This window comes from Emys orbicularis, chromosome 11, assembly GCF_028017835.1.
Source record: "Emys orbicularis isolate rEmyOrb1 chromosome 11, rEmyOrb1.hap1, whole genome shotgun sequence".
NCBI classification, from domain to species: domain Eukaryota; kingdom Metazoa; phylum Chordata; order Testudines; family Emydidae; genus Emys; species Emys orbicularis.
In genome coordinates, this window is record NC_088693.1 from 64,535,260 (window position 1) to 64,562,804 (window position 27,545).

Sequence of the window (27,545 nt, forward strand, 5' to 3'; positions counted from 1 at the left end):
ATGATAACAATAGTCTGAGACTGTAGTACTATTCAAATGCACCTGGCAATAGAAGACATGAGTGTAGCAATCTCATCTAGCTGGTGAATGGTGAAAGCAGCATCACAAGAAGCAATGTGGGAGGCTCCAGGGAATGATAATTGAACATGGGGCCTTTCAACCTCACTGATGTGACTCCAGTCCAGGTTAGTAGCATAAAAATCCCCATCCGATGGCCTTTTGGTGGCCTGTGTCGAAGGCATTGGTGGTCTCGGTCCGGTCCCTTCTGGACAAACACCATGACCGTTTCCTTGAATTGGTGACCTTGTTAGCAATGTTAGCTGAGAGGCCAAGGATGGAAGGGTATGGAGACGGAACTCCTCTCTCTTAAATACCATCCATCCCACCACTGAACATCTGAAATTCTGATCATGAGAGGTGCCGTAGGCACCAAACAAGATGGGGAGATATGATCTTTCTCCCTGCCCCTCTTCTCCCGCCTTCCTACTGCATTCCCCTTCATTAAAAGAAACCTTTTTTAAAAAAACCTGCCCTTGTAGGGAATTGGGGCCCACTTTTAATGCTGCCTCATCTTGCCAGTGCTGTTTTTTGCCATTATCTTGCTGTCTTTTCTACCATCCCTTCTTCATCTTGGGTCCAAAAAAGCAGCCCAGGGTTTTTAAAACAAATTCCCCAAAGCCCCCCTCTCTTTGTAACCTGTTCACAGGTTGCTGAGCAGCTGGAATCCCTGTCATAGCCTCCCAGTAACTCCACCTGCACCTCCAGAAAGCCACCTGACTAGAATCGCTCCTTCTGACAGGCAGGGGCACAGGAGGAGCTGCTGGGTCACTCGCCTTCCTTCTACTAGCTGACCCAAATGCACCCACCAGCTCTCACATAGTTTGGCCAATCAACCTATTAAATGGTGTGGGGGGCTGCAAGCACTGGTCCAGCTCAGTGCTGCTGCTTAGAGAAGCAGGCCATTTGACCCACTGGGACTCACTGGACCCATCTGTAGGTTTTGAACTGCTTACTATAGATGTCCAGCTCAAAAATGGGAGTCTGATCTGGATGGTATAAGCGTCGCAGCACAGGTTCATTATTTGTGGGCGTTCCTGTTTGGGGAAATCCTGACAGGGATTGACCTACCTGTGCCCAGGTATATATCTGTGGTGCAGTATCTGGCTTACATACTGCATAGCTGGTACTCCCTGGGCGAGGGAGCCTACCATGGAATCTGACTGGAAATTTGATACAGTACCACATCCTCTAGTAATGCAGTGTCTGCCTCAACCTTGCCTCCAGCATCCAGATTACCCACCGTGCTGCACAGACTTGGGAGGTGTGCTCCCATCCAAAAAGACAGCCCCTGAGGATCAGGGGCCTGGGAAGCACATTGATGTTGCCTGTTTTGTAACTGGTAAAAGAGATCTTTTGTCTCCAGGGCTCTCAATCTGGCTCCTTTTCCAGACTCTAAAATCACTATAAAGGAACAAGCAATTGTTAGGGGATGTAGTCAGGGCAGGTTATTGGTTCTGGGAGGCAGTAACCTGTCTGTCCTGCCGTGGGGGGAATGCAGAAGGTGAAGTCTGTAGTGCTGCGTCTGTCTGTGCCCTGGGCTCAGGCTAAGTGGGAGTCCCCACAATGTAGCAGACTAGGCTGTGCGATAGTGGGGGAGGAGCTATTCCTAAGTGCTGGAGTTTGTTCCACTCGAGGTTTTGTGGTGAAGTCTACATTAAATCAACAGGGATTTCACAAGCCCAAGTGGAATGACTATGTCCGTCACTAGGACTGCCTCAGCCATGGCAGCACTGCTTTCCTAAATGTAAAACAAGCAGCGGTCATCAGACAAGTTCATCTGAGCTGGTTGTCTCGTGGATGTCCCAGTTTGCACCCGCAGGCTCGCTTGCAAAGGGGAAAAGTTAGGGATTGAATCCCAATCCATTCATCCTCTCTCTCTCTCTCTCTCTCTCTCTCTGTTTTTGTTGTGACGGTTTTTGTGTCACTAATCCAGTGGGGCAGGAATGCCTCTGCTACCTTCCCAGTCTCATCTCTAACTCCCAATGTGTTCTGTGCTCTCTGAACAACGTGGGTAAAACTCTTACCCCTGGAATGCACCTTGTTGCCATCATGGATGTCATTGCTGTCTTAAACGTTCCTTGTTGGAGTCACCATGTATCAGTCACCTTGTTTCGGAGTGTCTGGTGGGGGAGCCAACCAGCTAACGGCACCTACTGTTGTATTCCAGGCGACAGGTTGAGTGGGAGCCTGCCAGCAATTTGATTGAAGGGGTTTGTTTGACACTTCAGAGGCAGCCAATCATATCCTTCCTGCCTCACCTTAGGTCACTGATCAATGTCTGTGTCAATCTGGTGAGTAGCCAAGTGGCAATATTATAAACCTTTGCTAAGCTTCATTCTGCTGTTGACTTTTCTGGACTGAAGGTTAAAGTTGATCCCTTTTCCTGTCATCTATCCACCTGTGCAAGCAGACTTCCCAGGTGACGCTAGAGATAGTGAGGTGCATTTTTAAAGTGGTGCCTGGGAAGATACAGGGACCAATCCCCAGGGTCAAGTGATTTATTTGTGTTACTTCCCACGCACCACTTTGAAAATCCAGCTCTGTATGTTGCGCTGAGAGTTGAGGGCTGCAAGTTGGAGAGTGGGGTGGTGGAGACTGCACACACCTGGTAGCAATGGGCGGGTGGGGCTAGGGGCAGTTTCAGTTTATAGCCGGGAAGGAAACTTTTTACTGCTCTGTAAAAGGGCGTTGAGTGGCTAGTTAGAGGGTTACATGAGTGGATTCACTCTGCCATTTGTAATGTCCCTGGTTTGATCTAGTGCAGGCTTTTGTTGTACAATGTTCAGTTCTCATCCTTAATCAATACACAATAATGTTGGTGTGTTTTATACTTGAGCACAGACAGCTCTTGTGGTTTTCATGACTAGAAAGATGGTATGCACAGAACTCTTGGAGCCTGTCTGACCATTTGATAGTGATAAGCAATAATTACATGTAATATTGCTTCTAAGATCATGATACCTAGGAAGTATCAAGTCAATGGAGCTATGACTGTTTACACCAGTGGGGGATGTTTCAGTCTGAGTTAGAAGAAATACCAATATTGGGGGAAATGGATATGGTAGCACTTTTAGTTTCATTTGGGTTAAAAATATTTGACTTTGAGTTCTAGAATGAAAATGTGTGGCCTTTTTTTTTTTTTTATGCTTTGGAAAAACTGATGAAGTTGATGATTGTGCCGAAGAGCTTAAAAACAAAATAAAAGCACATTTCTAACCTGGCCACGTTGGCATTCATCCACAGCTTTATCTTCATTCAGGATCCACATAGCGTTTACATACAACGCAAGGGGGAGGTGGGTGTGCGGTGGGGAGCCCCAATAATGGCCGGAGTTCTAGTGGCTCCTTTGTTGTTGTGGCAGCCGTGTTTGCTCAATGGCTATTTGGAGACCTTTTGTCTGGGGCCAGCTTTGAAAATTTGAGCCTTTACACTACTCAGTGTTGCACCAATAGCAGCAAACTGCCCCCCCCCAATGGTATCCAGGAACATGGGGAAAATCTTTAAATGAAAAGAATAGGGGGTTTTCACCTCTGAATTTAAGCCTAAATTTGTCATTTGGATTCAGAGGTTAGTTCTGTTAATTTTACAAAACAGAGTCCCCAATAATACATTGTGGTTACGGAGAGTCTGAATATTGTACAAAACTTGGCCTGGATCTGGCTAATACTGGATCAGCCTCAGGACATTATTCTTCCAAGAGATCAGCAAGGGAAGGAAAAGGATTACAAGTTAATTGCAAACTTCCTGCTTGTATTACATTTTTCCATGGAATACAGTAGCTACATGGCATATCCTCCAACTCTACCTATTCTACTAGTCCAGTGCTGGTTACTCAGCGCTGGTACTGGGTACATTTATGAAATGTACCGGTTTCCCTGTGCATTCTGTCCACCCCCTCTGGCTTCCCCTGTAGAGGTTCCCTACCCTCTCCACCCTTTCCCTGCTAGAACCATCCCTTCTCCTTTGTGGCCCCAGCTGCCGCGAGGCATTCAGGGGCACTCCTGCTCCCCAAGCACCCCAGTCTCGCACCGTCTGAAGTGTACCTGTTTCTCTTTCACAAATGTTGGAGGGTATGGCATGGGTGGAATTGCAGTAGTCAGTGCTGGTGATGTGCTCTGTTTGTATTGCAGGTGATGGGAGTAGTAGGACCCTCCAGTGTTGCTGATGGATTACCCCTTCTTCATCTCAGCCCTTATCTCTCGCCACCTCTGCCCTTCAGCACAGCTGTTGTCCGGCTTGTAGCATTGCAGATACAGGTGTGCCTGCCCTGCCTGGTATCAGGCCCGTTTAGCTTATGGTTGAGACACCAACTCATAGGTGCTCTTTTTTCTGCAACAGCTGGGCAAAAACTGTGGAACAAAATGTCATCTCTCCCCTGTAGGTCAAGGTTTGGAGCACCAGAACGGAGCTCAGATCTTAATAAGCAGCCAGATCCTCAACTGGTGTCAACTGGCGTAACACCACTGATGTCAGTGGAGCTATGCTGAATTACACCAGCTGGGAATCAAGCTCCGTACTTTATGATTCCTCTCAGGATCTAGGAACCGAGCAGAAAGTCTTCTATTACCTTTTGTGAACAATCCTATCCTAGGTCGCCCCCACGCAGCCCCACCAAACTTAATGGGGCGTCATTTGCGTAACTGAGAGTGGGATTTGGGCCCAACAAGCTAGTACCAAACTGGCGCTGTTTGTGCAAACAATACATAGGAGAGAAAAAAGTCCAAATGAACACCGATGGTTGGCTTTTAAACTGCTTATCAAATATCATCCTTGATTGTCCAGAATAGTGAACACACGGTGATCCCGTTGGGAGGAATTTCATCAGTATATTCCTTTTCAGATCGATGCCATTTGTTTACTATTTTGGACATAAATAAGTTTTTAAAATACATTTGCAGGCAGCTATTCCATGTGCACTTGGACTCTGTCTGCTTCCATATGCGTTATACCTCCGTGTTGGCATGAAAACAAAGGGAATAGAGAGCTACACAGGGACAGAATGAAGGTGCATGTTTCCTGACCCTAATCTGTATTTCAGCCAGTCAGAAGATACAATGACCTCATTCGGAACTATTGTGCCCGTGGACTAGTGCACCTGCGGAACAGACATTTCTGTTTATAATTAACCAATGAGTGGCACGTCCACCATCCAGTTGAGCGCTTGGACAGGTTTTTCAGAGTATGGGGAGTGTTATGGGAAAGAGGGGTATAGAGCCAAGGCATCAAAGCACAACACAGTCCCGTTTACAGTGGAACCGGAGATGGCATCCATAAGGTGAACATTGGCACGGATCGGTGCAGAGACATTGTAGGCTGGATGATTGGTTCTTAAAAATATAAGAGCCACCCGTACCTTCTCTCAAATCTTTACCCCTGTTTAGAACCTAACTCCAAATTAATCTTTTTTTTAATCATTCTGGGATCTTTGCATATGTGTTTTGGGTTTTTTTCCATTTTTACATGTTTTTCCTGGGTTTCAGAAGGGATCAAAACTAGAAATGCCATAATACCACCAGTATTCCCAGCAGGATCTGAAGTGGAAGTGCTGGAAATCCCACAAGATTCTTCTCTTGGGATTTCCACCCCAGTTTTGCAGACTCAAGCGGTTCTGAGGTTCAGTTTCAATTCACACTTAAGTATCTAAAAATTTGGATGCTCTATCCAAGCTTTGAACCTTCAGCGGTTTGCCCAAATTAGTTTCTTCCACCACCACTAAACTTCTTCTGCCTTGGACACGAACCCGTTCAGGCTGAGGGGGCATTTCATTCAGACTCGAATAACTGTCAAGATCCAAGTGTGGGTTTTACTTGTTTTCAGGAAGGGAGGCCACCATAACATCAGGGTTTTATGGGTCAGTGAAGCAAAGTGAAGAGGCTGGGAAGTGAGGGTGGATCCTGGAGTAACCTCCACATTCAGAAAATGGGGAGATGCTGTTTTTGTCATTGATATAATTCCCTCTGCTCTTTTTTTTCCAGGTAATTCAGGCTGGATTCTGATCTCATTTGTACCACCGTCAATTTGGAATAACAACAAATTGACTCCGAATAGATTGGTCTGGATTTATAATGGTGTACTTGAGATCAGAATGCCCTTTATCACTTGATTATGTTAAAAACAGGTGACATTTAGATGCTCTACTCCTTTTCAGGCCTCCTCAGAGCTTGTAATTTTATCAGTCCATCACCTGTGTTGTGCTATGTAAACTAAGCCTATGGGAATCATCATTCTCCACAGTGGTTTATATTTCTAAACTTCTGATGAAATCATTTAATCCTTTCTTATTATTACTGCGCAGGCTTTGAAAGAAGATTTTCCCTTAAGCCATGTGATCTCCCCATTCACCAATCAGGAGAGAAGAGAAGGAATGCTTTTAAACCTACTGATTCCGTTTGTGCTCACAGTAGGATCTGGAAGCAAAGGTCTGATGATTATTTAACAAAAAGAGTTCCCCCCTCCCAGACAACAAATATCTGCCTTTCCTACTGTTGTTGCTTCTTATTTGGTTTTTTCTCGGTGTTGTTAGAGCTCATTGGGGTGATGGAAATGAGCTACAATGGGAGCTGTTGTTTCTCCTTTTTGTTTCAGCTGTGTCACAGATCAGTGGTTCTCAAACTCACTCTTTAACAGATGCGCACCTCCTTTTGAAATCAGAACAACGACAGAGTTCTGAACAAGACAAAATTCACCATAGTGTAAGATACAGAGCTACGGGGGCAGGAATTTGCCACTGTTGGTTGCTGTTCACCCGGTTCCTTGCCAGTTGTCTGGTCCAAATCATGCTCTCACTCCGTCTTCTTCTGTAGATTGTGGTCACTTTTAAGCGCCTACCTCAAATACAGGCGTGAAAGCAAAGAGTGAGGGGAAGCGAAGAGGCTGAGTCATTATGCTCATAGGGTTTGGTGATGCCAGACAAGCGTGCATTTTGGAGATAGAATAACTTTGCCTTTGCTCACAGGAGAAGCAACATAACAAGGTTGGGATGGGCTTGGTTTGAGGGATGTTCTGATTACGTCACAGCTGGGAACTGAAAATGAGGTTGAGGCTTTTGCATGGCTTTGAGAGGATATGGCCTCATCTGTTTTCTTTCTTTCCCTTGCCTGCCACCCACTTTGATGGATCTCAGACAGTCCCTGGCTGGAGCAGCCTGAAGTCCTTTTGTTGCTCCAGACTGTTATTAACATCCTTCTGCCACCTCGGATCATCAGCACTTCCCGCAGCAAGAACTTCATGATGGAGAGCTCCCCTGCGCACTGCTCCACCCCAGGGGATGCTGGGAAAGACCTGCGCAGGGAAGGGCTCGCAGAGTCCACCAGCCAAGCGGCTTACTTGGGTGAGTGAGAGCTTCCCCTCACCCATCAAAAGAGAGAAAAATAAAAGGGAGCGTTTAGGAAACCCCTGGGAAGGCAGAGAAAATCCTCACAGGCACAAGCTGACTGGAAGTTATGTCTGTCCTGCCGCCAGAAGGTGTCATTTCCAGCTGGAGTAGACACACCCGCCCCCAAAACAGAAGTGTAGCCATGGCAGTGCATGCAGCAGGAGGGGCGGTGATCCCGTCCAAGACCCTAGATCCTTACTTGTGGCCGCTGGCCTGTCCCATGCTTGGGCCACTGCAGTTGTGCGCTATTTTTAGTGTGTTATGGCTCCTCGAGGTGGCAATTATACCCCCGGCTACAGTGACGGCATACCCTGAGCCATTTACAGCTCCTTTAGCCACTGCCATGAGCATTGAGTGGTGCACATGCTGCACCAAGCCAGGAATAGCTCTGGCAGGCATGGTCTTGTTAGAGATACTTCACTGACTGATAGATCCTCTCCTGCTCCGTTTGCTCTTGGGAGGGGTAATTGGCTGCTGACCTACGCTAGCACTCACACACTGGTCAGCTAGTCTGGGCAAACTTGCAGAGAGAGGTGGAGTCAAATCTGCACCCACTTCCCCAACCGTCTTTTGTTGGGGAAGGAGCAAGGAGACAAATAGCCCTGCTTATTCTTCTGTGCCTGGGCCCAAGGTCTGTGTATCCCGAGTGGGAGGGTAAGGGCCGTTCTTACTGCCCCACTTGGGGATATACCCCCATGTCACAATCTAGCCTTTAATAAGCAGCCTCATTTCCAGCCTAAACCTTGTTCATTCGTAAATTACCTTTTCAATGGGTTGTGCTAATGGATTCTGATACTTGGCTTCTTGGATCCAACATAACCTTTGGTGTATGGCTCTGGCAGCTGCCGTACTGCAAGGTCTCTCTTCATAGCCCCATTAACGACCGCCCAACAGCAGTTACATGGCCATTCCCTCTGGGGGGTTGCACAGCCTTGATTTCTCTCCATTGTCCTTGATCAGAGAATGGAACCTATCCCCACGCTGGACTGGTTTTGAAAGAAGTAAATCCCCAGGAAAGGGAAAGAATTCTTTAGTGCGGTCCGGGAACTTTGGACGGGGTGGTATCTCATGGAGAAATTAAAGGAACATAGCTGTACAGAAGGAAAATCTTCCAGTAACTTGCTGGCAGAGCTGGGAACAGAACGTGTGCTTCCTGTTGTCAGGTCCTGTGCTCTAACCCCAAGACTGCCCTACTCCCCAGCAGGAGTTAGCAGCTGATGGTAAAGAAACTGGCCGAGGTGTGTGTGTACTGCACTGCTCGCTGCAAATACTCCAGCTGTTAAAGGCTGGAGTAAATGGCTCTGGCTCTGCAGCGCTTTACACGTGCTGGCGTTTGTTCCCCTGCAGCCCTGAAGGTGATCCTCGTGTGCTTTGAGCGCCAGCTTGGCAGCCAGTGGTACTGGCTGAGCCTGCAAGTCAAAGAGATGGCCCTGCGCAAGGTGGGAGGGCTTGCCCTCTGGGACTTCCTGGATTTTATTGTTCGCACCCGGATCCCTATCTTTGTGCTTCTGCGGCCCTTCATTCAGTGCAAGGTAACACTGGCTTTCTCCCTAGTGTCAGCTGCTTCATTAGATAATATTTTTAGGCAAGACACCCCACACTGCCTTGCCAGGAGAATGTGACACGGGCTTTGGGGGCAACCGCAGTCTTGGGGAGAAGAGTATTTTTGCATAGGAAATGACCCCTGACTCCTGTGCTTTGTCTCGGAAGGATGGCTGGAGGCATTTCCGAGATCTTGGTTCTCTAGTAGACCTGTGTACAGACCCTCTTGCAGCTAAGGAGCATCCATCATGGTGGATTTTTAGGGGCAACTCAAAGAGTAAGTTATAATGATGGGAATTCTAATGCAGCGGATCCACAATGCCACACTGGTGCAGAATGGGACTCATCACCATCTCCTGAAATTCTCTTGGAACTTGGATAGGTTAATGATGATAGAATAGGATATCAGGGTTAGAAGGGACCTCAGGAGGTCATCTATTCCAACCCCCTGCTCAAAACAGGACCAATCCCCAGACAGATTTTTGCCCCAGATCCCTAAATGGCCCCCTCAAGGATTGAACTCATAACCCTGGGTTTAGCAGGCCAATGCTCAAACCACCGAGCTATCCCTCCCCCTGATAATGTAATAATGGATATTAGAGTAAATGTAAATTATCCATCAGCTCAACCTCCACCGTCCGGCTGGGTGGTGGCTCTCTCAGGCAGACATATAGGCAGAGTAAAGGAAGCCTCCAGCATTCCACAAGCCAGGAAGATTTCTCATGGGCCAGCATTCAAGGTGCTAACAGGGGAATCCTTACACACTGGGCAGGCATTTCACCTTGCATTGTTAGGGCCTTATCCCACAAGGCACTGAGCATCCCCTGACTTCAAAGGTAATTGCAGGAACTTGGTCAACTCCTGGGATCAGAGCCTTAGAAAGGAGGTCACGAGTGGCCACTATTGAGGCGACTTTATATAAATTGGCTCAGCTTTGGGGCTAATGTTTGTATTAATTTCAGATTAGTGGTTACAGGTGTCGGATCTGTGTATAGAAAAATCCAAATGCTAGTCCCCCATAAACCCTGGCTTGCCAAATAATATGGTGAAGCCTGGGATTGGTAGAGAGATCTCATAAACCAGCTATCCCCTCATGAATTAATCTTGCATGAGGGACCTTCTGCCACCAACTCAAAGGCCTGTCTAATTCCTGGATGGCCCAGTGACAGAATGAGAAACATTTTAAAAGTGTTCAGGGGGACAGGCCAGAGGCCTTACAGTTGCCCCACTCTTTCCCCTGGCTCTTAGCAGTAACTGTCGAGGTCCGTGTCGGGCACACACTGGAGATCGGTGAAGGAGTGAGCTGCAATTCCCAGATACCCTGGTGACAGGGTTAGTTCTCTACCCCAACCAATAAGAGTACGTCTTCACTGCAGCGTTAGCCCAGATGATCAGCACCTGACTTAGCCTAGCCCAGGTGTGAGCTGCATGGCACCACCCACATTACTGTGTGGTCACTGGTGCTGCACTCACCCTGGTGTGTCGCTGGGATTTCTGGGGGACAGCCCATGGTTCTTTGTGCTGCAGTGATTCTCTCCCAGTGGATTGTGGGAGAACTTGTCTGTCCGTTTTGGCACATGATGGAGAAATTATGGGAAGGTGCTGGATGACTGTTGGCACTCAAGTGGGTTAGCCTGCGTGCTCACTGCAAAAAAGTGAGTGGGTTACCCACCTGAGTGAAAGCAGAATCAGGGTTTAGCACTGTAGCCCAGGATGGGCCAGTTAACCTGGGTTGAAAGCACCAACCTCAGGTCAAAGGTTTTTGTGTGTGGATGGGAGCTGGGTTAGGAGCAACGCCCAAGTAAGAGCCCAGACTAACTCGGCAATGACACAAGCCCTGAGAAACCAGGCCACTAGGGGGTGGTGTGGATCTAACGAACAGGATCTGGGATGGGTAGCAGGATGTATCAAGAGAATATTTTTTTTAAATGGGGTTGTTGGTTGGGTCGGGGGGAGAACCTTACACTGACTTTATCTGATGGGAAGCGCCTTCCCACTTTGTATTGGCTTTGAGCCATAAGCCAACACAGCTCTTGATAATGGACAGGCAGTTGGTGTGCCCAGGCTGCTACTACTTACGCTGAGATGTATAGCTGGAGTCCCCATCATTGGAAGCCTCTAAAAACAAGTGTCAGGGTTGGTCTACTTGGTCCTGCCACAGCAAAGGGGTCTTGACTCGATGATCTCTCGAGGTCCCTCCCAGCCCCACCTTTCTATGATTGTAAGCTCTTTGGGGGCAGGGACTGTCTCTTATTGTGTGTAAATGTATTGCTTAGCACAAGGAAGCCCTGATATACTACTAATATATTAATAGCAACAGTGACTGGTTTCAATATACATTGAGTCAGATATGCATATTCCAAAAAGCGGAGAGAGAACCTGCGTGTTTGGTTGTGTTTTCACATGCAACTACAAAGCTCATCCCTAGCTAGATAACATCCCTCTGCTTGTTGCTGTAGCAACTTCTTACATACACGGACAAAAATCTGTAGGTGTACAAGCAGCCAGGGGACTGCGATGCCAGAGCACTCACGAGCTAGTTGGAAAGGGACAGAACGTTGTTTCTCTGTGATGCTGGGGTGTTCTTGTGCTAACAGGGGTTGTTGTGCCTCTCTGTCAGCTGCTGGCCCAACCCGCAGAGAATCACGAGGAGATGACTGCCCGACAACATATCGCTGACCAGCTAGAGAGGCGCTTCATACCACGCCCTCTGTGCAAGAGCTCCCTCATCACAGAATTCAACAGCGAGCTCAAGATCCTGAAGGAGGCAGTGCATAGTGGGTCAGGTAAGGCTGTCCTGGGAGGGGGAGGATGCTCGCACGCAGAGGAGAGAGGATTTCTTACCCCTCTGTGTGGGTACGTACGGCAAGAAACAATAATTTTGCCCATAGTATAGCCCTGTGTGTGAAACTTGATTTAATGTATGGAAACTTAAATGCATAAAAATGTGCAGCTCCTCCTTCTACGACAAATACATGGAATTTACAAAAAACAGAAATGCACTGACAGCTTCGTCCTCTCTGCTGGGATGCACAGCACCCCAACAGCAGCAGGTGCTTTACGCATGGTCTTTTTTTTTTTAAGTGAGTTTTATGCTTGCAAAAGGTGCTGGCGTGGCAGCCCAGGAGACTGAAGCCCCTTCTTTATGAAAAGACGAGGTACATCATACAGAGTTCCCCCATGCTGCCTCGTTAATGTGCCACAACACACTGAGGGCAACAGGGTTGGTTTTCATACCCTGTCAATCACTGCCCCATCAGCTGAGACAGACAACAAAAGTGCAAATTACTACCCGTTGTAATGGCAGCCTTGTTACATTCACCTCTCCACTAACTAAACTAAGAACACCATCTCACTTCTCATATGCTTTCACACAGCTGTCAGATGGTAGCCTCTTTCAGTCACTACTGACCAAAGTGCATTCTAACCAAGGCTGTAGAGGTGAAAATAGTTTTTAAAATCTAGATAGTCTTGGCTCCCCTCTTTTAGGATTAGCTACTTGTTTATTAGCAGCAGATATTTCTTTTCTGTTTTCCCTGTGAAAGGACAGCTGAGCATTTTTTGGCCCAAATCTATGCCTTGAAATCAACAGGAAAACTCCTGACCATTCATAAAGTGGCCACTTCTGCAAACTTTCTCCTTTGCTGTGTACATTTGCTGCCACTAGAGAGCAGTCATTACTTCCAGATTGTAGGAAACTTTATATCGAGTACTTTGTTCTTAGAAAGAAAGTAGCTCCACTTGTTTTGCCCCATAATAATGTGCCTTGCTTGCTAAATGTCGCAGAGGGGCAGTGAATATGGCAGTATGGCTCAGGGAGAAAATCGGAGGACATAAGAAATCTTTGCAGTGACAAAGGTTTCTTACAGGCTAGCTGAGCTGGTGCAGTTGTATTGATCTGGTGTCAAGTAAGCACAAGCAGTGGTAGAGTTCTTTTTCACAGCTGCTGCAGAAGGCCATTCGGCCCTCTGTCTTTCCCACTTCTCTTGCCTTTCCCATAAATCCAGGCTGAGGAAGACACCCTCGCCCTACTGGGAACAATATTTCTTTCAGCATCGGAACTGACTCGGCTTTGTTTTTTCCACTCTGTGCAGCCTACCAAGGGAAGACCTCCATCAGCACCGTGGGCACTTCCACCTCTGCGTACCGCCTCAGCCTCGCTACCATGTCCCGCTCCAACACAGGCACCGGCACCGTCTGGGAGCAGGACAGCGAGCCTTCCCATCAGGCTTCGCAGGACACTCTGAGCCGCACGGATGAGGAGGATGAAGAAAGTATGTGGCTGCTGGGGCAGGATCAGAGTACAGTAGCAGCCCCTCATTGCCTAGGCCCAGCTCTGCTGTACAGGCAGAAGGGGTTTTGTTTTGAGCAGTAGAATGATCAGCAACTCTTTACTGGGTGAGGCCTTAATGCTGCAAGCCCTTGTTCTGTGCACAGCCGGGAGGAAAAGGCTGTTGCTCTCCAGCACACGTGTGAACAGAGGGCACATGTGGGCACACAGTTCAGCATTAGGGGTGGTCGCCACACTATGCAGTTGTTAATGTCAAGTCCTTACGTGCTTCCTTCCATACTCTTGAGCACAGGGCTGAGGAACGGTAGGGTGCAGGTATAGACTGTGAATAAAGCAGAAGAGACATGGGCAGTCCTCACAATGCTGATAAGGCATTTAGCTAAACAGTCCCCTCTTTGGCCTTAATCCTGCTACTAGGCAGGAGAAATTTGGTGGCTATGTAGCAGGCATCGAATTGCAGCAGTATCAGCTTGCTATGCACTTCCTGCTCATCTCTGAACCACAGGCTCCTATGTGTACCTGTACCTGCACTATGTATGCTCAAATCACAGCTAGTGTCTGTGCTGGTTGGGATGTCGGACCTACTCAAGCATTTGTGCGCATTTTGTAATACATTAGCTCAGTGGTTCCCAAACTTGTTCCGCCCCTTGTGCAGGGAAAGCCCCTGGCGGGCCAGGCCGGTTTGTTTACCTGCCACGTCTGCAGGTTCGGCCGATCGTGGTTCCCAGTGGCCGCGGTTCACTGCTCCAGGCCAATGGGAGCTGCTGGAAGCGACGGCCAGTACGTCCCTCGGCCCATGCCGCTTCCTGCAGCTCCCATTGGCCTGGAGCAGCGAACCGCGGCCACTGGGAGGCACGATCGGCCGAACCTGCAGACGCGGCAGGTAAACAAACCGGCCCGGCCCGCCAAGGGCTTTCCCTGCACAAGCAGTGGAACAAGTTTGGGAACCACTGCATTAGCTGATCAACAGAGGACATCAAGCCTTAAGACTTCTTTCAGCCAATACTCCACTCCTTTATACCCAGTGATAGAGGCAGAAAAGGTTCTGAGTTGTATGAAACATTCTGGGGTCTCTTTGCAGAGAGGGTTTAGTTTTTTATAGTTTGTGTGGATTTGCACAGTCCGAGTTTCACTTTGAGTTTGAAGGGAAGCTCATTGAAACCACTGAGTTTGCCTGAATTAAGTTTTGATATCAGAAACGTCCAAGTTTTGCCTGGCTTTTTTCAAAACCATCAGCCAGGAGCCCCTCTCATCTCTATCCAGGAGGCTTGGGCTTCCTACTCCTGTAGCTTTTATTGTCTTCTGGTGGTACAGAGGTTGTCCTAATGGCTTGAAACCCTTGCCACTCACCTTTGGTGCTTGGGGACAACTGCCTTTTCCCAGAAAATATCAGACATGAGAGAGGCAATGGCCCTAGAACATGAAATGAAGTGTATGGGCTTGTTGTGTGGAGAAGGTGTCCCTAACAGAGTGAGTGCTCCTCCTGAAACTTGATGCATATGGATTTATTACAAAACATTGCACAGCTTGTGTCCTGGTTTCTACACACTGTAGTTGGTGACCATGATATCTTCTGGTGACAGTCTTGGATTCATTACAAGTGACTGCAAGCTGTGATTAATAGATATCTTCCTGTTTGCCTAGGCCAGTAAAGATTCTAGAGCCAGCACTATCCCACCCCAGTCTGATTTAAAGCTTGTTGACATGCCAAAAGAAGCATGAGAGAGCCACCAAAATAACCCAAAGAAATGAACCTAAATTCTCCAGGGAAAATTAATTCTAAAAGCGAAGGTATTGAGGCAGTTTAGTTAATGGCATGTCGGAGGAACAACATGCAGCATGAACCTTTCCATAAGTAGTATTTAAACTACTTGTTGGGTTGAAAATACTAGCAGGTCAAAAGTGATCATTTGATTAAAAGAATCCTCCAATGTTATAGGAGAGTTATTGTGTTTGTGTTACAAATACATAGACTTTTTTTTATCAAATAAATGCAGCAGCGTTGGTATAGCATTCAAATTCACATAATTAAATGCAGCAAAACTTCCACATCTTGGTGTTCATAAGAAGAAATTAAAACTTCAACAGCTTTCAGGTTCCCTTGTGATGTAAGTGAAAATATAGGTAGTTCTGGATTTATTTTTGAATGATACATGCCCTCTTTAAATGCAATTACAATATAAATATGCAATATTTTTTCCTAGAAACAGGAATTTATCAGAATATATTCACCCACAGATTATCTCAACATATCAAAATTAGAGCTGGTAAAAAAAGGGGGGGAAAGAAATATTACATGAAAATTTCTCCAGTTTTTATTTTGAAATGTAAAAAAAAATTTAAAATACGGAAAAAATTCAATGAATTTGTCCTCTGTTTTCAGACTAGGTATAGAGTTGGTCAGGTTTTTTTTATTTCAAAATTTTGTTGAAAATTTCAACCAGCTCTAATCAAAATCAAACATATGTGACAGACTTATTTTGCGTAAGTTCACCCATATTGTTGTGAATATAAGATCAGCAATTTGAGAAAATACTGCATTTTGCAAATTAGATGCTGTTGAGTCTGTACATCTCTTCCTCTTTCCTTTCATCTTTTAATAAGGTTGATTTTTCTGGCTCTTGAAATGTATTAATTTTTTTACGAGCAAAATGTCCAGTTATAGTTTTCATTCTCAAAAGGCATCATATTTTGTTGGACAACTTAAAAATAATAATTGTACTGTGGTAGCACCTAAACACCCTGAACTCATTGTCCGAAACAATGTACAAATATATAACGGAGGGCCTGCAGTCTAAAGCCCTGAACTTGCAAACATTTATGCACGTTTTACTTTACTATGGCTACTTGTGGTAGAAAAGTTAAGCAGATGCACACATTTGCAGTGTTGGACCTGAGTGACTTAGAGAGTTCTGCGTGCACTAGCCATGAACATGGGACGGGATCTGGAATTACCTGGAAACTTTTAAATGTGTCATTGGGGTTTGGGATGAATTTTTTTCTTTTTTGGTCTCTTTCCCATGTCCTTTCTAGATGATTCAGTGAGCATACCCAGTGTGGTAAGTGAACAGGAAGCCTACCTTATGGGTGCCATTGGGAGGCGGCGGTTCTCCAGCCATATCTCCAGCATGTCTGCACCTCAGGCTGAGGTGGGCATGTTACCCAGCCAAAGGTAACAACATGTGCTTTTCACCTTTCCCACTCTGTTCTCCAGAGCAGACATTCCAAAGGTATATTGTGTGTAACAGCAGCAGGGTGAGGGTGGTAAATTCAGCACCCGAGTACTATAATCATTCGGGTAGTCCCATTGATGTCAGTGCAAGTATTTGCCGCAGGTTAGAACATAACAGTTCTTCAATACAATGTATGATGCATAACCTTCATGAGAACCACATTTCATTGTTAGAAACGTTCCCGTCAGAAACTGACAGCATCTTTATTGTTTCTCTGCTAATGCCATGCCTGTTGATGTGGTGGATTTCAAAGGTGTAGGCATGATTTCAGGGTGCAGAGTACACTTAGAGGTTTCCTTCTGAGCCAGAGTCCTGCATACAGCACTTAAAATGAGTAGGGAGAAAGCCCAAGGTGCTGGGAAAGTTTCCTCAGTACAATCTCAACCCCCAAGTCAGAACAAAAATTAGTTTTCCTCTGGACATTAGCTAATGGCAGAAAGAGAAGTGGTATTATTCTAAACCAGAAACTTCTCTGTCTGCTAGAGCTAATCTTGGAGGCCTCTTTTTAGAGTGTGTGTGAGAGAGAGAGAGAGAGAGAGAGAGAGAGAGAGAGAGAGAGGATTTGGGTATTGTACATTGCACTCATTAGTCAGGTGTGTGACATAGAAGCCAATGAACAGATTTTTCCAATTAAATTCTGTTATTTTTCAGTAAACAATGTTTATTTCTTATTTATATGTGACATAGATTTGCAAAGAGCTCTGATAAAGGGTCAATGTATAGATTCATTTATGTCATTTTTTATAAACCTTGAAAATGTGAATTCTGCATTATCTTATGACTGGCCATTGTCCCTTTGCCCAGCCTTGTTTTTAATTCAGTTAGAAATCCCTCAGTGTATGGAGCATGTAACAGCTAAAAGGAACAGCTATAGTATATACCGGCAATGATAAGGGAGGTAATTGCTGAACTAGAAGACACTCAAATTGTATCCCAGAGTTGCATAAAGGGTACTTGTGAGGACACCTTTAAACTCATTTCATTCCATTTCCTTAGTGTCTTTAAAATAAGTATATTTTACTGTAATTTTTTTCCTGTGGGCTGTGGTGCTTTTTAATTAGTGATGCTGAGAACAATAATGTAGTTTAATTGCAATATAGATTTGGACTCTTAGCCTTTTTAAGCATGAAATCTACTGTGTAGGGTAGATACTTCATTGGCCCAGCAAGCATAATCCTTGTTCTCAACTGCATACCCATTTTTGTCATAGATGAGCAATGGTCGCTGGGATTTTTTGAGTGTGTTACACATGTAAACTAATAAATGAACTAATAAAATGTATAGTAATATTATTGCTTTCCTGCTGGTAATCCACCAGACCTCTTTCTACCTTTCATATTTCACATATGAGGGAACAGGATGGAATACTGCTGGTTGTTCCTGCTTGATGGGGGAAGTAGGCAGCAGTTGAGGCGGTGTGATTGGGTACAGATTTGCCAGTATACATTCCAGCTGTTTACTTACAGTTTCATTGCAATGCAAGATCATGCTTTCCAGCAGTTTGGCCTTTTAATGGCATCAGAACTAGAAAGTTGTTCTACAGCTCATGATAAGTGGATTAGCACTTCAAGGAGAAGCTTGAATAAGTGAACTGATGGGGTGGTGGTAGGGGGAAGATCTTAAATGAAACTGGAAGTAAATAGAATACAATCAAAGGAAATACAGGCAATAAAATGGTTTGAAAACTTTCTAAGCCCCATCCTCCCCACCCCTTATTTGCACTAGAATCACACCTCATGAGGTTCTTAGCTCATGCAATGTATTGTATAGATTTGGAGGTCTCCATGTATCATAGCCTCCATTTTTAAATTGCTCCTTTTATCCAGAATTTGATTGATCAGATGTTCCTCTTTCAACGCCTTGAGTCATATGTTCTGATGAGCCAGTGCAAGACCAAATGATTTTACCGTCCTCCTTTTCTTTTCTTATTCCGTTGATATTTTTTTTCTTGAAAACAGAGACAATTGCATGCTTTTTGCATTTTCTTTCCCTAAATGCTTCATCTCCCTGCCCCTCCTGCAGTGAACCTAATGTCCTCGATGACTCCCAGGGCCTGGCCGCTGAGGGCAGCCTCTCTAGGTACAGTGTCAACACTACCTGTCTGTCAGTGTCTGTGCTGGGAAATAATCAGTTCCCTATATCCTCTGTCTCTCTTCCTCACCCTTTGTCTCTCTTTCCATGTCTGTCTCTTGTTGTTCATCAATACTCAGGCCTGCAAGTCAAAGGTGTAGTAACCCGACTTCAGTTTTCAGCGTTGATTGCCAACAGTTTTTAATTCCTAACAACTGAGGGAATTAAAAAAAGAAAAATCTTGCCAAGCCAAAATATTTGTCTGCCTGTTGTGGATTTTTCCATTGCTAGCTATTGCTCTGAAGACCTAAGAAAGAAGCATTAGTATCACCACCGCATTAAATGTAACCTTTTATGAGCACCAGTTTGGGGACCTCCTTTTTAAAAAAAATCTGTCCTTATATTAATCTCACAATATCACCATCAATAAACACTTTAATCATTATTATTTTCTTTAGCATTCATTAATAATACTAATCCTGAGAAGCCATGTTAAATACAGTTCCCTATGAATGCCTTTATAGGAATCCCCACTTATTACAAAGTGTTATCATTCTACAAACACTCGCCTTAGAGCTTTCAGGCAAATGCTATTAATCCTTATTTAAAATTGCCCTGACAGCCTCAGGGTCCAAGCTTTGCAACTAGCATTTCTTGTGAACAGGAGAGCTTAACAAACAGTTATTACTGTGCCTTTAAAATACATTGGTTGTAAGATTTTAAAAGGAGAACTGCACCTTTAACAGTCAGCTCAGCCATGTTAATCATTCTTCCTGGTGTACTACTGTGATCATACCTCTCAACTGATCCTCATGAGGTGGGAAAGCTCTCACTCATCACAAACTCCTTATTTCGGAGAGAGCATTCCCACATTCTGGGAGAATAGAGTCTGCTCCCTTAAGTATACCACATCTCTCTTTGTTGTTTTATCACTCTTGCTTAAAGATGAGGATGTGTTGAGAGGTATTCTTGTGAATTAATTTTGTTTTGTTTGAGATTTCTCCAGTTTTATTTTAATATTGAAAAATGGGGACTGAAGTCTGTTGTTGGATGTGTCATTTAGATCAACCCCATGATTCATGGTGTCACTTGTGTTTGTGTGCCCTGCCTTGATCAGTCTCTGATTGGTGGTAATGTGGAAGGTGTTGTAAAGAAAAGACATTGTCCTTTGGCCATGGCAGGGATGTTACTGTATAGCAAAATGTATTATTCTGTGCAAAAAAGATGATTAAGAACATGGTCTTCTTGAGAGGCAACTGAGCAATAGTTCAGAAGCCTAGAAAAAAAAAAATCTCTATAGAGGAAGTTAAATGCATTCACTTTATTAGTGTGAAAACCTGATTACCTTTGGCAGATGACCTGCAGATTGAGTCACCTCCTAATGTAGATTGTGAAATGTCTTGACTCTGATAAATGGGAGTCAGGCTACACAGCAACTCTTGGGGACAAGTCCAGGAGTTTTATGACAGCTGAGCCAGCTGACAAGATCAATGTCAAAATAATTCATATTGATCTCTGAAGTCTAAACAGATGCACAGTGAGTTCCGTTAGCTACTAGTGCATCAACCTTTGCTCAGAACAGGACTTTGTATCTCCTGTACTGCGCTGTGTTACAGAGTTTCCGTAAAGGAGAAGATCAGTTGGCATGTTCGGTGAGGTAGATTTCTACAGAGAGACTATTTCCGATGGGGTTTCTTATTTTTTGAAGACACGGTCATAGACTTCTTTGTTTTAAAAAAGTGACACTTTTATTCCGCAGAACCTTAAAAGAGACTCAAGATAATTAACCTGATCTCTGTGAAAAGGCTACAATTATAGTTCTGTGTAAGATGAAAAAAAGCAACATTTTAGCTGTATTGTGTGTTCTTAAATGTGCAAGTTGCATTCCTTCTGTAAAGGAGAGAAGCAATAGAACAGAGAGCTAGTACAGCAGCTAATTGAGATCATTGTTGTAGCAGAGGATAAATACATTCTTCTATTCAGGAACACTAGTTTAAATAAAACAGGCCAAGATTTTTCTTTAGATATCTTTGATCTTCACTAGAGCACAGGGATAAAAAATACTTAGGATAGCTTGCTAAGAAGCTGATATTTAGTCACAATCGATGGAATGAAACAAACAAAGAATAGAACATTATGGAAACCAGGAATTTCAAATAAATGAAAAGAACAATTATAAATAAAGACAAAAATAAAGTCTTTTTTCTTTTGTGCTTGTACCAATTAGAGTTACATCGGTAAACAGCAATGAACACAGGAAGAGAATAACATTCAGGTTCCCGAGATTATGCAGAAAGGGTGTGTGTGTGGGGGGGGGACTATTTTATTTAGCATCATGATTTGTTGAGGTTATAACTTGAAAAAAGATGGAAGATTTCCCCAAAGCACAAGGGAAAAGAGAATGAGAACTTTCTATCATTGAAAGCTGATGCACAAAAAAATTCCATTTCAACATTTCTAATTATGCTTGTTTTAAATTAATCATGATCAGTAAGGAGAAGTAGAGCAAATTAATATCAACAGGGCAAGTGTGGAGGTAATTTGACACTCTGTTGAAATCCCAGGCCTGGTGTCTTGAGAAGTTCAGCAGGTGCATTCTTCCTGGATGTTATCTGAAGGCCTGGCAGGCACTAAAGTCCATTTAATACAGTTTAACAACTATTTGCTTGCTTTTTCTGGTTTTAGTTCTCCTCCCCCCCCAACACACACTTTTATTTGTTGCATTATTTCTTGTTATTCATGAAAATAACATCATAAATGCCAACCTGGCAATGCTTATTCCAGTATGTCCTGTGTGGTATGAAATTTTACACTGGCCTGACATTTGTTGTACGGTTGGCAATCATTTTTCATTAACAGCTTGTTTGTTTGTCTGTCTGTCTCTGTGCTAACCATGTAACATGATTATGGGGACATGGCCCCTTGTCATAGGTACCCAGTAGGTGACAGAGGAGCACTCTTGATGGACAGGAAAGTTTACAAGTGTGTTCTGCTCCAACAAATCAGGTTTATGTGCTCCAACAAAAATCCTCTAGTAGATGCCAGGTTCACAGGAGAAGTAGAATAAACTATGTCATGTGAAAATGGCATTGGATTTGATTCAAAGCAGTTCAGTAGCGTCCCCACAAACTGACCTCCCAAATATAATGATTGCTCCAAACCAAGAACAAAATAACAGTGCCCTCTTGGTCCTGTTTACTAGACAATGAAAGGCAGAAAAGAAGGGGAGGGTACTTACGGAGTCAACAGACCCTTTGGAACTAATTTTCACTGAAAGCAGATTGTTGTTGCTATTCTGGAGAAGGAAAAAAACAACTATAATGGAATCATAACTATTTCAGGAAATTCAGTCACTCATCTTACACTTGCACTCTTTCTCTCTCTCTCTCTCTCAAAATGTGGGGTGAATCTGAGTATATAGGAAAGTAAAAAGGATGGGGAAGGGCCCTGTGCAGGTTTTTCTGCCAAATTCCACTGTTCACACTCCCCCACCTTTTACCTCCAATCTGCAGTTCACTAAACTCATTTCATATCTGGTGTAAGTGAGGCTTAAACCCAGGCCAACAGAGAGGAAAAGCAACTGAATCCAACCTTTCTGTCACTCATCTCTTTGTTTGTCTTTAATGCACAGATTAGTCCATGGAAATCATTTTTTCCTCATGTCTAACATACATGCAGTATGGTAACATCACACTCACAAGTATAATGAATGATCTTTACCTAATGAGTTTTTCAAGGTGTTTTCGTTATGTTCGCTTTTTGACATGCTTGTTCCAGTGCTGTCATAGATTATTTACATTTAACATAATTTTAGTCTTTCTGACAGAGGTCGGTCTCCCCATTCATAGAACTAAACATCATCATCTTTCCTCAGAAACTGTAATAACAATCTTACCATAACTCAATGATATTTAGCCACTGGGTTGAACAGAAACTTTTTATTGCACCATTTTAAATATATATTCTGCAGCCTCTTTAGAAACAAATTGAGGTTCAGTATTTTATCTATTTAAAGAAAGTATTTACATGTTAATCTCTATCTCTGAGTCTCTAAATATTTGCTGGAGCCAAGTACCCAAGTAATTCTAGAAGCAGAAAATTAACAGAATGTATAAATATAATGTCAAGCTGTCTGGATTTCTTATGTGAGGAAAAATGTAAATTCAGCCTATTTGTCTTGATACCCTTGAGGATGTATCACTTTTGGAGTCTACCGCAGTCTAAGCAGTTGTATGTGCTGTAGGGCCATTGTCTGGGCCAAGAATGTAATGCTGACAGCTAGAAGTAGCTTGTGGGATCATGCAGTTCATAGGGGTATAGTCTCCTCTTGACATTTAGAATGTTTCATTGTAAATCAGATTGCACTGTGCTGAGTATTTGCTCTAGAGGATGGTGATCTCTTTTGAAAGGGTTGTTCAAGAGAGAAAGGACCCAAATATACATTATTTTCTGGTGTTGAGCTAACCCACTCTCCTGGCCATGCTGTTGTAATGAACCCACAGAAGTATTAGCTTTGTCTTTTTCTCCTCCAGTCCTGGTAAGGCTCTGTGTCAAATCACACCTCCCTAGAGGCTCTGACCTCTTCCCAAGGAAGATCCAAGAAAGCCCCGGAAAACTGAGAAGAAAGGGAATGTTCTTTTTCTTAGATTAAGACATGCCAACGCCAGAACGTACTGCACTACTGAATATTCAGCAGTGCATACTAAATAATCTTAGAAGCTGCTTAATTGGGACACATGCCTTAATGGTTCGGATTTGTCCCAAGTAGGCAGCTGTTCCTTTGGAAAGAAGTTCATCTAAGGTTACTTACCATTGCAACCATACCTGTCTCCGATTCAGCTCACTCACCTAAAACATTTGTGACCATTGCCTGCTAATGAGTAACTCTAATTGTGATTGAACTGGGAGGAATAATACAGTATTGTGAAAAGGACTGAGGGGAAGAACAATCTGCCACACATATCAGATTAACAGAGGAATTAGTTGAACAGTAACATAGACTACTTTACAGCATTTAGCAGTTTTTTCTATTGTTAAAGTGCCTTTACTTTTAACTTTTAGTTATTCAGATTTCGTTGACAACCTATTAAGTCCTAAAAGAATACTGTAGATTTGTTTTTATATTTAATTGTATTTATTTTGCTCATTAGCCACAAAGAGACTTGAGGCTGCAAACATGCCGAATGCACCCTGTTTGCATAAGTCATGCACCCTTTATGTGAATGGAACCTTTGTCAGTTGTGTTGGTTTTTCATTTTTGTTTATTTAAATGACATTGAAACCAAAAGACAAAACTGAGGTGAGGCTTTGGAATCCATTTGGGAGAAATCGCCTGTGTAATTACCCTCACCAAAAAACAAACGGAGATAATAAAATGGCATTCTTGCCTTTTGTCTGTGGAGGCCAATGTGACAAAGGACACAGAGAAGTGGGTATTGCAGAATAGGATGCATCAATCAATGACTGAAAACTGAAAATCTCAATTTTTACAGCTCTGTGCTACCTGTGCGTGGCCTAGTCCTGAATGCCATGATTCCTACTCCCATCCCCTTCCCAAACCCTGGAAGCTGCAACCCAACAGATCCTTTCCCCCATCCTTCAAAGACGATGCTTCTGTCTTTGAAGTGACTGTGCCATTAGTGTTTTTTAGTCATGATTGCCAGGGATTATTCTAATCAGCCACTGTACGTCTATGGTTGTGCTAATAGTGTCAACACTTAACAGGGTAGCAAGCGTGCAGAGTGAACCTGGACAACAGAATCTTCTTCTTCAGCAACCACTAGGAAGGAAGAGAGGCCTCCGGCAGGTAAGATCACAGGAAGAAGTGAACATGACAATTTTAATTTGTTGCAGTCCATTTGCTGCTGAGATCTTCTATCTTTTGTTCATCTTGCCCAGAACGTATTACAGCATCATAATCCTCTGAATTAGCAGGAAGTGCTTGGGCAAGCTGAACCGTTCAGGTCTGCCAAACCACCAAGCAAGAAGTTATGCTTCATTTCAAATCCCCAAATCCTTTCCCCTATAGCTATATTATTTGAACAAAGGTCATTGCATTAAAATTGAATTGGTATGAAGTGCATTATTTCATCACCTGCTTTTATACTACACTGATGTCTAAATTAAAGATGCCAAAACCAGGGCCGGCTCCAGCATTTCTGCCGCCCCAAGCAAAAATAAATAAATAAATAAAAAAAGCCGCGATCGTGATTGCGATTGGCGGCGGCAATTGGAAAACAAACAAAAAAAGCTGCGATCAGCGGCGGCAGTTCAGTGGCAGGTCCTTCGCTCCTAAAGGGAGTGAGGGACCTGCCGTCCCCGAATTGCCGCACATGCCACCCCTCTCCCTTGGACGCCCCAAGCACCTGCTTGTTAAGCTGGTGCCTGGAGCCGGCCCTGGCCAAAACATGTATACCCACAAAAAGAAAAATTGGTGGCTATACATAAGAGAATGGCATAAATGATATGACTTAGTCACATAAAGGTGAATATTTCAGTTGTACATTAGTGTCTCCTTGGTCTAACTTTACTCTGCTTTATGTACCTTAGCTACGAAGACCTCTTCTCTCACGTCAGAAGACCCAAACTGAACCTCGTAGCCGTCACGGGGCTCGACTTTCAACTACTCGTCGAAGTATACAGCCAAAAACAAAACCAAGTGGTGAGGCAACTTCTGCTTTTCCACAACTGGCATCTAATATTTTAAAGTAGGAGCTACTAGGTTTTGTTTTTCCTTCTAAGACAGGTTACTGTGTGTGAAGTGTACATAGGTGTGCTTTCTGTAGACTGTTCTTAAGAGAAGTTCTGGGTGTTTGGGGGGATTGGTAATGGGATGTATAGCTTTTTATCAGTTCACGTCTAGCCCTGGTAGGTAGCAATTGGCAGTTATCAGCCAGTTGCTTTTCAGTAGTCCATGTGATGTGAATTTTAGTGGTTTCAGTCTAGTTTCTGGAGGACAGACACCACATCAGAAAAAAACACTTCCACAAAATTTGTAGTTTCTCCAAAGGCCGACATCTGAATGGACATAGACATTGAATTATCTTCCCACCCACAGATAGAGGATTTAAGAGTCAGGTGTCCTCCACCGAGAATGCCCTGTCAACAGCACTGAGATGTGCAACTCTAGAGATTGCTAGTGAGAATGCCTCTGCCGACAACTGGTGTCCTAGTAGAACACAGAAAGAGAAAGTTTCTCAAATAGTGAGGACCTAAACTATACAGGACTTTAAAGACTGAATGTAGAAGCAAATAGGGGAGCCAATTCAGTCTTTGGCACACTGGTGCTATGTTCTTTTTGTGGCTAACATTGCTAATTAGGGCATACCGTTGTTGAATTCTGCACCTCCTGAAGCGTCCAAGTGGTTTTCAAGGGAAGCCTGTGCAGAGCACGTTGGTTAGTGATCTAGCAGGCAGCACTTTTCCTCGAGTTAGTGAATCAGGATGGTCCTAAGAGGAGCAGTGCTGCAGGAGATGTGCTACAACCTAAATCTTTGGCCATAATTAAAAACAAGATTTTGCCTGCTCTTTACTCCAGCTTGGTGGCTTTTTAGGTAAGGCTCAGAAATAGGAGTCAAAAGCCCTGGATTGTATTCTCAGATCTACTACAGACTTCCTATCCAGCCTTTGGCAAGTCACTTAACCATTTGTGCCTCAGTTTCCTCGTCTAAATGAGGATCATAATAGCTAATTCACATGGCAGTTATGAATATATGTAAATCACTTTGGGATGAAAGACACCATATAAACATAAAAGCATTTGTTATATTCTGATATTTTTTTCTAAATTGGAGTAATTTTGTATTTATCTTTCCCCACTTTCCGGTCCCGCAGTGGATCAAAAGCGATCAGTGACTTTCACTGAAACTCAGCCAGAGGCAACAACATCTTCAGCAACAGATGCTACACCGGTCCCAGCCCTGCAACCTAGCTGCAGCAGAAGCAGCCCTGCAGAAGTCAGCAAGCCGGAAGCTGTGAATAAACCTGTGCTGACCTCCTCACCTGCCATTGTTGTCGCTGATCTCCATAGCCAAACCACCAGCCAGGTAACTCATCTGACAAGTCAGAAAGTAGGTTCGCTGCTCCAATCTCTAGTGGGTACATGCATATGCAGTGCCTCTCTACTTAGTGATTTAAGCTGCTGAAAAAATAGTGAAAATGGCTAACGATCTCACTTGTGGCCGTGAAGAGAAGTGGTTGGTGTGTGAAGACTGCAGAGTCTGTTTTCTTTACAGTGAGGTGGTTGCCCATGCCACTTCTTGTTTAAATTGCTAGCTCCCAGATCTTTGTGTTGATTCTCTTTCCTTCCATTTCCGTTGGCACTTCACCACTGCATGTCCTTAGCTTGACTGATCCTATGTCTTCCTCCTCCTGTCTGTATAGATCTTTTCTCTCACATCCTTCTACACCAGTGAAAGTTTTAATTCAACTCTCTCCTCAGCTACATTGGTCTCTGAGGAATGATCTGTGGTGGGGGTTGGGGTAGGGTAGACTGATGCATCAGTATGGAAGGATTCCTACCAAAAACACATGACTGCATTAGCAAAGGTACCAGACTTTGAGTATGTCGATACTGTAATCAGGGTGTGTGATTGCAGCACGTGTAGACGTACCTGAGTTAATGTTAATCTAGCTAGCATGAGTGCCAGTAGCAGTGGAGCCGTGGCACATGGGCTTCAGCATGGACTAGTCACCCAAGTAAGTACCCAGGGTCCAGGACAGGGTTGTAGAGTGCAGGCTGAGACTCATGCCACTACACCTTCACTGCTATTGGTACTCACACTAACTAGAGTAAATCATATATCTAATTGCAGTAGGATACCTTTAGAAAGAAGCTCTTTGTCGTGCACTGTCTGCTGGAAAAAGTAGGTGTTAGACATCACTGATGGGTGGAGGATGGTGTGTGAGAAAATTACAAATTGTAACCCAGAATTTAGAGCCAGCCCAATGAGACAAAGGTCTCTTTTCTGATGTC

The 27,545-nt window shown here is 44.1% G+C and overlaps 1 protein-coding gene across 3 annotated transcripts in view; it reads left to right on the forward strand.

Annotated features, from left to right (window-relative positions):
* UNC80 (unc-80 homolog, NALCN channel complex subunit) overlaps nucleotides 1-27,545 on the forward strand; it is a 171,611-nt gene that overhangs the window by 143,444 nt on the left and 622 nt on the right. For 2 of the 3 annotated variants that reach the window (XM_065413385.1, XM_065413384.1), the window contains 12 exons: nucleotides 2,228-2,351; nucleotides 4,191-4,316; nucleotides 6,356-6,479; nucleotides 7,184-7,390; nucleotides 8,783-8,967; nucleotides 11,598-11,763; nucleotides 13,072-13,251; nucleotides 16,302-16,440; nucleotides 18,524-18,580; nucleotides 24,296-24,377; nucleotides 25,121-25,232; nucleotides 26,405-26,616. In XM_065413385.1, coding sequence (XP_065269457.1) covers nucleotides 2,228-2,351; nucleotides 4,191-4,316; nucleotides 6,356-6,479; nucleotides 7,184-7,390; nucleotides 8,783-8,967; nucleotides 11,598-11,763; nucleotides 13,072-13,251; nucleotides 16,302-16,440; nucleotides 18,524-18,580; nucleotides 24,296-24,377; nucleotides 25,121-25,232; nucleotides 26,405-26,616 — 1,714 coding nt within the window. The remainder of the gene's footprint in view (nucleotides 1-2,227; nucleotides 2,352-4,190; nucleotides 4,317-6,355; nucleotides 6,480-7,183; nucleotides 7,391-8,782; nucleotides 8,968-11,597; nucleotides 11,764-13,071; nucleotides 13,252-16,301; nucleotides 16,441-18,523; nucleotides 18,581-24,295; nucleotides 24,378-25,120; nucleotides 25,233-26,404; nucleotides 26,617-27,545) is intronic. The other variant, XM_065413386.1, reaches the window with a different exon arrangement.